This window comes from Physcomitrium patens, chromosome 6 (genome assembly GCF_059467195.1).
Source record: "Physcomitrium patens ecotype Gransden chromosome 6, ASM5946719v1, whole genome shotgun sequence".
NCBI lineage: Eukaryota > Viridiplantae > Streptophyta > Bryopsida > Funariales > Funariaceae > Physcomitrium > Physcomitrium patens.
Window position 1 is genome coordinate 5,751,723 of NC_143415.1, and position 11,542 is coordinate 5,763,264.

Below are 11,542 nucleotides of genomic sequence, written 5' to 3' on the forward strand. Positions count from 1 at the left end.
GTGTTAAATTAGTAAATCTCATATAACACCAAAATATTTATAAATTTATTTTTATTATTTGATTAAACATGATGTGTGCATATATATATATATATATATATATAATATGACATTTAAAAGAGTTGTGAAGAAAAGAGTATACTTCATGACCTAAGAAACATAAACAGCTTCTATGCAAGAAAAATAATAGATATAATTCCTTCCTGGTCACAAAATTCATAGTTGTTTTTATAAAATTAAGTTTATGATAACATTATAAAATGCATTCTATATAATAACGCACTGTAAAATTAATATATTATAAACTTAATTTTACAGTGTTGTCACTGTAGACTTTGTGCATTTTATAAAATTAAGTTTACAATAATACAAATTTAATGTCAAAACAGATTTTTTCTTCCATCATTTAAATGAATGCAAAAAGTGTAGCTATTCAGTTCAAACAATAAAGATGTAGTCATCCAAAATTATCAAATGTGTGCAATATTTATAGATTCAACAAATTTGTGATTTTTATTTAGGAATTTGAAAATTTGGATTTATTTCATAATATATATATATATATATATATATATACACACACACACACACAATTAAGATCTGGGGTCAGTTAGCAACTTAGAGTAGAACTTATGGAAAGTTATAAGTTAGCAAGGAATAACTTAGCAACATAGAATTATGTCCATTCCATTGTTTTCCATAACTTTGCAAAGGTTATAATAACACAAATTCAAAAAAAATAAAAGATATTTATTAAATTATATTACATTTGTTTCTAATAAGATTAAGGTAATTCAATGTAAAAAAAATCTAAATAAAAGTAATTAGTATACAATAAAATTAAAATTTTATTTTTAGAATATTAGAAAATTCAAAAGATACATAAAATAACATAGTAAATCACACACACACACACACACACACATATATATATATATATATATATATATCTTTGATTATTTTTTTATTTTTTATTATATACATCTAAATATAGATTAATCAATTAATATGAATATAATCATCCTATGTATGTATATATATTTTTTAATTTCAAATATTTCTTTATTATTATAAGATTATTGTCTATGTCATTTAGAGAAAAAAACGTGTTCCATCATAAAATTGATAAAGTCTTGTATTTTATTATAAAATAGTATCCTGGATTCTTCTTCTTGAAGTTAATAATTTATTTACTAACATTAGATAATATGTATTTTAAGAGTTTAATAATGTTAAAATTTCAATAATTATGACTAGTATTAGATCATTGTCATATAATATTTTTCAATATTGTTTCACTATTTTTTTTTTTTCAATTTTATTTAGTCGTATTTCCATCAATTAAGTATTTTTTTAGAATCAAAACATGATATATACACTTCATATCGAAAAAAATCTGTATATTATTGAAATTTGTTGATTTGGTACAAATTTCAATTCGTTCCCTAATTTAGTTCATTTGGTTATTTTTTTTTAAGAATGAAAGTTCATCCTTGATCAAATAAATTGCAATATTTAAAAGATATAAATAATTTTTTATACAATTTTTTTGATATGAAATTCATTCTAAAGTATTAGTCGATTTTGGAAATTCTTGACATAAAATTTCAAATTTTGATCTATATCACTTCTTCAGGCAGGCCTATGGCAAATAACAAGGAACAACAGTGTTCATGTCATATAGGAAATACGTGTGTTTATCATAATAAAGCACATTTTTATATTTTATCATAAAATTATATTTAAAAATATATATAAATATATATAATTGATTTACTAGTATCAAATAATTTGCATCTTCTGAGTTTAATCAGGAAATTTTCTTTTTAGAAATTTTGACTAGTTTTGAATCATTGTTGTATATTATTATTTTGCAGTCTTTTTCACTATTTCTTCTTAATCAAAACTTGATTGGTCTGTTTCCATTAGATTTTCATATAATAATTTAACATGAATTGTTATGTAAACTTATAATTTTTATAGAAAAATTAATGTATTTCCTCGAAGTGTTTTAATCAGGTGAGTTTTTAAGAAATAAAACTAATTCATCATTGAAAAAAATTTAAAAAATTTAATAATATTTAGCAAAACCTAATTGTAGTTTTTTTTAAAAAACTTATTCTAAATCAATAAATAATTTTTGAATGAGAATTATAGATTTTCAATTTCTTCAAATTTATAATGAATTCTAACTTATTATTCAAATTACCAAGCATCTTAAATTTAAAAACCTTAATATAAAAATAAAATAAAATAAAATAATTTTTTTTGTTATTATATTAATAATAACTATACTCATAATATATATAAATGATATTAATTTTTTTTAATATTGAATGAAAAATATTCAAATTCTTATTGTTTATGCAAAATATAAAGATTTTATCATTTATATTACATGTATTAACTAAAAATTATAAATTATAAATATATAGTTTTACTTCTACTAAGTTATGAGGACTCAACAATTATTTTACCTGCTAGTAGATTATTTTCTTTTATATATATACCTAAAATTAACATGATTGTGTTCTACTTATGTTTAGATAAACATCACTAACTGATAGAATATCCTTTCTTTCTTAAAATAACTTTATGTTATTTAATTATTTGACGTACTTGGTACATTATTATTCTATTTTCTTTCAAGCCCCATATTTTGTTAGAATCAATGAATATATTATTAATTCAAAAACAAATTAACCCAATAATAAGTAAAATTTTTATTTTTGAATTACATGCAAGTTTCCCTTCAATAAATTATCATTCTGACATAACTCATTAAATTATTATTATTATCATTGTTATTTTTAATTCACAAGTAACAATTCTACTTCGACTTGACCTACAAAACCACACTACCATAGGCTTCAAATACAAAATTACACTGATGTAACACTATCAAATAAATTATCATCTTGTATACCTTGCACTCAAATTAAAATGCAGGCCCACAAATGAGGGTAAGCAAGACTTTGTTCATCTTCATGAGGAATCAACATTCAAACGCAATGCAATTTTCCAGGTTTAGAACACACAATTACAAAACTTACACAATCAAGCCAACGCAGAACTCAGCATAGCTAGCCAAAAACCACAATTACGTTATATATATATGTATATATATGTTCACATATGTAGATTTCATGCAAATGTACATGAATAATCCCTAGAAAAAGAAAGATTAAATTGGAATATCACCCAAATCTATAGTAACCACTTGATGAGATAACCGCTTTGAATTGAAAATGACAAACTTGCATGTATAACATGTTCCGAATTAATCTTTCATAACAAAAAAAATAAAAATAAATATATATATATATATATATATTTATATATATTTATTTGTTTGACACTAATAGAACATTACCATAATTCTATCAGCTGCTTGAGTAAAAGCATGCATGGCTTTGAAGCCTGGCTTTATTGGGTCCTCCAGTTAAACTACAGGTCAAACTGTCATAAATGACATGACAGCGAAAGCATAAGAGCAGCGTTCCCCATAATTAAATTCTCGATGCTTGTTTATTTCTGCAGAAAGGGTTTCGCATTTTGCTGTGGAGCTACAGATATCGTTGTTGGAGAGGCCCGTGCCGAAGCTTTGTTGGCAATGGCACGTCTGTGAGCTTGCATGCTGCTTTGATACCACCGAAAACATGGGAGATTAAAGTTTACACCGCGCTCAAATACGTTTTAGGTTGAATTTTATACTTGTCAGGTTCTTTTTGCTGCTCTGAAACTGCAGCTTGCGCTTCACGAGTCTGTCAACTTGCAGTGCCCAGATAAGAGCTTCGTAGGTCTAGACGTGAAGCCCGCAAGCTCCTGCACCGTTCTGTCCTTGCATTTTAACGAGCAGGGCACGGCGTTACGATGTCATCACCGAAGTAATCGATGTGGGGTCCCTCGCAAAATTGAGCTTACTCGTAGCAGATGTGCTTGGCTGAAGCTTATCACCTTCCTTGGTCGACTCGTTTATTGGCTTTTCATCTCGTAGATTCAGGGCAAGCAAGTTTTTGAACGAAATTGGGCGGATTTGGTGCCATTTTGTGTCTGCAGCCCTCTGTTGGGGTAGCTGCGCGGTTTGGTGTTGCCGAAGAGACCTGTGCGTGGATTTTCTTTGCACTTATTTTGCTGGTCTGCATATTCTCCTTTTGAATGTTGATAAATTTAGTTCCAGAAATTGATGTATCTCATAATTTGTGGGATTGCTTAGTGTGAAATTTTGCGAATTAGTCTTTGCTCATCTCGGCGGAGCAGCCTGCTGAACTGTACCAGTTCGATGTGGACATGGTACTCATCAAAGTCCTAGCACGGATGGGTTTGGGGTTGTCGAGTGGTTCGGGCTCCATTGATTTGATGTACAGTAGTGCTCTGGAGAACGTTTGAGCTTGATGTGCATGTATTCTGCCCGGAAAAGAAAACCAACGTTGCGCTTTAGCCCCTGAAAATGCATCTTCTATTGAACGAACTTTTTCTTTCTGACAAGCCGCTTCGAATCAGATCTATCGGGATTAATCTTGTTTCAGATATTCGGGATTGTTCAAGAGGTATTCATTTTTTTCTCTTTTAAAACATGAATCTGAACTGAAACGTAAAGCACCGATCGATGATGACCTACTTTGTTGTTGCGAAGTGTAGTGCGCTGTGAGCGAGCTCTTTAAAATCACATGAACGTCGTTTGGCTCAGTTTAATGACGATCGTCGATTAGGAAAACAAAAAACCACGTTTGGGATTAGGGACAAAAGCTCTGGAGATATTCAACCTATTTGATGAAATGCACTTTGAACGTGAACTATTTGACTTCAGTTGGGTCGTATTTACTAGTTGTTTGTGGGATATGTTTTTGGGAGCTTGGCATTTGAGTTCTTGTTGTCACAACCTAGTAACAAGGTGAGATTTAAAGCAAACAAAGACTTAGCACAGCTTAGCCTTTAGCATTGGTCATATGTGAGGATAGTTGTATAGTTCTGTTTTTCCTGGCAAAACTTTTCACAGTACGTTTGTTTTGCAGTTATCCTCTCAAAGCCTGTGTTGTTGGCAGGTGAAGCTACTTCGTTTAAGCAGAGGTAGTTTGGTTGCATTTTTAGCAGGCCCTGAGACTCTCATTGTTTGACAATGTATGATGGTCTAACACTATTAAAAGAAAAGTTTGGCTTCAACAAGGGTCTCGCTTTCATTATCGGACCATGAATGGCAGTCTCAACCGAGTCAGTTCAAAACAATATCCTTCTATAAATGTTATTCGAGGTTTTGGTTCATGTGCGACGAATCAAATCGAATCTAATCAAGTGTGTTAACTGCAAAGACTGCAGACGGAAATAATCTGGTCCAAACACACCCTATGTATTGCTCTGAAAATTTTCGAGAATCAGATGCTAGCTCAGCCTTTTTCGTCAGCTTCTAAGTGGGTTTCTGTCTTGGTCAATCTTTCTAACTAGGACTTGAAGTCCATAGCTCAAACTGTACCAATCTTGACCACTGTAAGTTAGGTTACAAGGGTGGGTTGGAGGGAGTCAAAAGTTAATCTGTGCAGGATGGTTTAAACTTAGCTTACGCTGAGGTAGGGTTGGAGGCCTCTGGACCTGAATTTTTTGTCCTCGTTATCTAGTAGTATATTTCGAGTTGAGCTAATAAATACGAATTCCCCGACTGGGGTTTTGGACTCTAGAGATGTGATTGCTGTGTAACGCACTGATGTGTTTTCCGTTTTCTGGTCGTTCGCTGCACTTCCAGACTTATTAAAGTAGAGACATTCACGCAAGACAATGTGACACTGAATGTCCTATGCCTGAACTCACAGATGCAACTTTGCAGCACAAATTGCGGTTTATGTACAATATTGCATTCATACATCCCAGCCATCTGCCTCCAAGACCACAACGAATAACTCAAAATCACGCACTCATCCTAGTGTTTCAGCAGTCTCAATTCAATTCCAAGTATTGTCTTCTAGCCCCTCCGACTCGATGTTTGCTCTGACGTCTCATTTTTAGCCTAGTTTAGAAACAGGTTGCATGCACCACTGACAACCGCTCTCTTAGAATGAGTCAGAGTCTGCACCTTAATCTTCCTTAACCACCTATTTTTCTCGATCACCTCAACAAACACTAGGATCGTCAACTGCGATATTCGGCTGTAAAACATGCTCCATCAATCTACGGGGTCAGCATCCTTACAAAATGAAGTAGAATACAGATTAATCTCTCGGTAAGTTCCTCAAACTGAAAGGGTATTCCTCGCCACTTTATTTCACTAAACCACCTCTCATGTTTAGTTCACACGAACGTCACGACACTTGTCTTTTAGACAACCGACGGTCTCCGCTGCCGCTATCGCAACAGTGTTTTTTAAAACTTGGTGATCGCTTCTTCATTTCCTTCCTCTAGTAAACTATAGATGGGTCGATTTCCGATCATGCGGCAGAAGACGAGAGATTACACATGCATGCATATGGTGTGAGGTATTCTATCAAAACCTTGGTTAAGGCGGCAATTTGTACTGCAGCTTAATCCTACTTCAAGCAGGTGTAACTAGACTCAAGTTGTTGATCGTGACATCCTTCTCAGGAATCTATGTTCGACCTCATGACTTTTGATGAAATTGAAATAGAGATAATACAGATGCTATAATTTTGAATAATGAACCCATTAAAGGAAAGCTGTAAAGCCCTAAACGATGATCTTCAAGAATCGAACATGAGACAAGAGCCTTGACGTTAATAGGTTCAGAAAAGCTCTTCGCTGTCTTAGAGCAGTATTGGGACGCTGTGAAGTCGTAGCCAGGAAGCAACTCCAGTCCTCTCATTCAGAACCTCCCTTTTCAAAATTTCTGAAACGAATTGTAATCCAGTGAGATTGTATTTATCTATTCTAAGCAGCCACGGCGTGGCTGCTTTGAATAATGTAGGTCGGCTTCGCTTTACTCACCCTCCCGATTTCACTTATTAATTTCTATGTAAATCTGATGCATCATCTAGCACATAACAACACAATATTTAATTGTTGTCGGGGAGTAGCCGTCGATTCTAACAGCCTAAACTACTTTCGATTCTTGTGACAGCCTTAAATCTCTGACATGTTGCGCAACGACAACTACATCAAATTTGGTAGGTTCTGCATGTAATTTCAAATAGATATTGTTCAAGAGCCTTCAATTTCCACCGCTGGCATCAGCTCCTATGCTGCTTTGGTTTGACTATGCCTTCAACTTGTCAAGCTTCGGTGCTATCTCAACCGGTTCAATGAGCCCTGAAACCACTGCCCAACCTTCTCATCGTCGGAGTTTTTCTTAGCGTCCGGTAACGGGAACATATGCTATGTTAGAAGGGTAAGTAAATCTGAATATTATGTCGAGTGCATTTGATTGCATGTGTGGTTCAGGACGTAAGCAGAGTTGCTTCATTGTTTGGACCTCCCTTGGTAGTCGATGTTAGCAGTAACCCTGCCGTTACCTTTCATCAGTCACACCATACATGTTGTACACTTTCTTACAAACTGGAAAATTGCTACCAGACCCCCATCCTGGCCAGAGTTTCAGAACAGGGTCTCCTTCAAGGGTGGTTGGTCAAGTGTATCCGTGTCCTTCAAACCTAAACCAGCTTTTTCAACTGTCAAAATATGGAGTTGGGGGGGAAAATAGAATAGGACGAACACAGGATTGCCGGAAATATCATGTGAAATATGCAAATGTTTTCCACAGCAGTCAATCGGGGGAAACGAATTTCTACTGCAGTTTCAGCGCGCCCCTGTCATTCAAACGCTCACCTTCAAAGTTTAACTCTCTTCACTCATTTCAACCATCTATCGTCGCTAAATTGAGGCATATCAAGACTCGCATCTCGCATAACGCAGGAAGGTTCACGCCAGTTGTGTTCAGGAGGCATAATAATGTCACCTGAGTGTGTTCTAGAAGCAAAAACGAACGTTGTCATCTGTCGGATCGATCGGCAAACTTTGTTTCTCAAACTCTAGGCTTTCGAAAAATACTACGTCGACATGGAATAGTTAGAGTTCATCAGCTTTTGTGAGGTAAACAAAGACCTATTCGCACAAAACCTTCCACTAAGCCATACCACAAGTAAAGACATGGCCCAGCTTCGAACTCCTTAAACTCGAAGTAATCAAGTAGAGCGCGGCATAAGATATCATCGAGAAAACCAACGCACCGTCCTCCTCAACGCTACTTGACCACACAAAATCCACAGCTCAGAGTTGCACACATATGGATACTAAATCAGGTTCAATTATTTTTTGCAAAGACTGCAGAAGAGAACGAGATACCACAGCACAGTTCCTACTTTGCCCTTCAAAACAGAGCACCTACTTCACACTTCACAACTGTTCTTCACTGCAAAAGTTATGTTTAGCTGGGGTTCGTCCACAGAGAATCGATGGGGGAGACGCGAAACCCTCCACGTGCTAGAGAAGCACTCTGGATGATGCGCGTCCGTAGTGTGGTGCTGCACATAATTCAGTAATGCAGGTCGACTAATTCACATGCTAAAGTGCCTTAATGCTGGTTATTATACGAAGCAGTTAGCTTACATGACTCTAGGTTCCTGTGTATTATTTCTCTTACACTAGCTGGGTACCAAACCTCAATGTTTAATCCAGAGAAGGTTAAACATGAGCAGTATATTTTTCGTCATTCAGATGGTTTCTGAGGAAAATTATGTTTGCATGGATTCAGAGTGGACTAGATTCTGGAGGAAATAACACTGAAACTATTTCGGCAGTTAACTGCCACTGTGCTCGGATATCTCTCACGATGATCAGATCGCCACTGTTACGCAGAGAGGTTTATAAAGAAGCGAGACTGGGAATAAAACAACCAGGTTTTATTGCAAAATCCACAGAAACCAAACCAGTACGCATCGTGTAATAGGACCTTACAAGCTTTAATCTCCTGTGCAATTTCATGAATACCGACACTTGTGCTGAAGCAGCAGACAGAATCTTCCCCTTGTGCAAGTGCCAAATACTCCTGCCACCGAACAGACGAGACGACACAAGCTTGGCGAATCTCTGCACTTCGAACTTCAATGACATAAATTACGAGCGGCAATATTACTCTCATCGGAATACCAAAAAGTGAAAGAAGATGCTTGTATTGAAATTCTCAAGCCCGAGTTGGGAACAGACCAAACAGACTCTCAAACAAGGCCGGTTCTGCCAGTGGCAATCTTCAAGTTGATGAGCCCCATAAGACCAGTGTGGGGTCCGTCAACCATGGAGTATTTCACAACAAACTTAAGCATCTCGTTTTTGGTGATGTAGTATGGCACCCCTGTGTCAGCTGGTGGCCAGCATGAGGTTATTCCAACTACGTAGCCAGATTCGTTTCCAACGCTATGTCCTTGGCCGTAAATGGGCAAAGATTCGCAGAGAAGAGTGCCGTCCTTGCTCCAAATGGATGCACTAATACCTGAGGCATGAAAGTGACCGACTGCAGAGATCAAGGGTCCACTTACGGGTGATCTCTGGTAGGAGACTTTAGTGTCAATACAGACTTCGTCATTGGGGTCATTAGATTCACAAGCGCCGACTTCGTACTCTAGTTGCTCCCCGAACCCAATCTCAGTAACGTCCAAGCGCACGTTGGTGAGAGGCTGGACGCATTCGTCCCATGGTGTCCAAGACCATGTATACTGCGTAAACAAAAATAACCAAACCTTCAAAACCTCGACACGACCCCACGAAATGATTTTTCATTAGCATATCTTTGTATCATTCGTGATCAAGATTAAGAAGACAAGAGCCCACTGGTACTCAACTCTGAATCGAAGGTTCCTCGCGAGCTTCATCCCGGTCTCTCCTTGGAACTCATTCTTCACGAGACAATGAGTCTCGTCATGGCAGCAGGCAAGACCTCCGTGATATCCTTCTGGGAGGATCACAGCACCGGTTTTATTGAAATCGAACACATCGCACCTGCACAAAACGAAGAGCGATAGTAGAGAAAACAAGAGCTGAAGTTTTTCCCACTAATGTAATACCGGCCGCCTACGGTTTAGCTGCTGAAAATACCGGACACAACCACCGTCTAAAGCTCAACGTCCGTAATTTAGTTCCTGAAACATTGTCTCTCTTGCCCTGATGTCCAATTGCATACCACTGTACGCAGAAAACTTGTAACACGACCCTCCATACGTACATGAAAATCGTAAACACGCTCTCTCAAGATAGAAACGAACTGTCTCTAATCACCTGCATTCTGTGCAGGACATCCTGGAAATCGCCCCACGCGTGTCAATAGCATGCACATTCAACACCCACACGGACTCATAATCCTCGCCGAACCGATCACCGCCCTCGAATCCATATGGAGCAGGCATTTTAGTGTTGGTGTGCCTTGTCTCCGCGCCTACTCCGAACTGCTGAATTAGAAACCAAGTATCGGGGGCTCCGGGGTACTCCGTCAGTCTCTTCCTGTCCTTGTGCCTCGCCGACACCTTCAATTGTCCCAGGGGATCGCTCTGAAGCTCCTCCATCAGATCGTGCTTGTGAGCATCGCTGTCGTTCTTCGGCACGGCGTACTCATACATCAACCAGTGATGAAGATAAGTATCATACAGAGGCACGGGTGTCGTGGCGTCCTCCAAGACCATCTCCGCCAGGAAATCGCGCGTGGCAAACCTGCCTTCCGGCGCATCCACGAAGAAAAACAAGTTGTGCACCGTCCCCGGCTTGAAGCTCATCGCCCGTGTCACAAATTCACGTTTCCGAGTTCCATTGATGGACTCACACCTCATCTCCACCACAGGCTTGATCAAGCTCTCTCTCACCCCCCCTGTCGCACCACCACTTTGCATTATCACCATTGTCACCAACAAACCCACAACGCGAACCACCATCGTCATTGCTACAAGACCTCCACACCCCATCAAAACGCCAACTTGCGCAGCTCTCTCTCTCTCACACTCGCTCTCGCTTCTCAGATTTTTCAAGACTGATTCATCACACCCTTGGGGTTCTGTCCGTCTGCCTGTCTGTCTATTTGTCGTCGTTGCCTAATGATCTCAGCAAATGGGTTCAGCTGTAGTAGATACATGCCCTGAATGGAGGTCACAACCTTGTGTCTGTTTCTCAACTTTCCTAGCAGAGAAACCAAGTCCACAAACAAGAGCAACAGCAACAGCAATTAAGTGTAAGAGCTTTTGCGATGATGGTGAGAGAGAGAGAGAGAGCGAAATAATACTGCAGACAAGGAAGCAGCTCCGTGCCAGTCAAATCTAGCACAAGATTGTGACGTTCTGTAAGCTTTTTCTGCTCACCTGATGTGATTTCTTTTTCTTCATATATATATATATATATATTAGTAATTTATGCTAAGATTGATACATTTTACATTCAACCTGGACCTGACTAAAAGGCAAAAACACTATGCTAATCAAATTGGATTAAATGGGATTTCCTTTTAACTAATGAAAATTATAAATATTTAATTTTTTGATTTTTATTTCTTATTATGAGCTTGATTTTTTTTGTAGAAAAACTTAAGAATGGCTTTGATATATGATTATAAGCTTATTACAATTTT

The 11,542-nt window shown here is 37.2% G+C and overlaps 1 protein-coding gene across 1 annotated transcript; it reads right to left on the reverse strand.

Moving 5' to 3' along the window:
• Nucleotides 1-8,819: 8,819 nt before the first annotated feature.
• LOC112283399 (uncharacterized) lies at nucleotides 8,820-11,201 on the reverse strand. The gene is made up of 3 exons (XM_024522018.3): nucleotides 10,210-11,201; nucleotides 9,777-9,933; nucleotides 8,820-9,650 (listed from the first exon to the last, which is right to left on the reverse strand). Exons 1-3 carry the CDS (start codon nucleotides 10,884-10,886, stop codon nucleotides 9,156-9,158), a joined length of 1,329 nt encoding a protein of 442 aa, XP_024377786.1. The 5' UTR covers nucleotides 10,887-11,201; the 3' UTR covers nucleotides 8,820-9,155.
• Nucleotides 11,202-11,542: the final 341 nt, after the last annotated feature.

What these genes read in the sequence shown, in the direction of transcription:
- LOC112283399 (XM_024522018.3), bottom strand. Translation starts at nt 10,886, where the DNA reads ATGGGGTGTGGAGGTCTTGTAGCAATGACGATGGTGGTTCGCGTTGTG. An exon ending in ATGTCCTGCACAGAATGCAG is followed by an intron (nt 9,934 to 10,209) that starts GTGATTAGAGAC and finishes CGTTTTGTGCAG; the next exon opens with GTGCGATGTGTTCGATTTCA. An exon ending in CGAGGAACCTTCGATTCAGA is followed by an intron (nt 9,651 to 9,776) that starts GTTGAGTACCAG and finishes TTGTTTACGCAG; the next exon opens with TATACATGGTCTTGGACACC.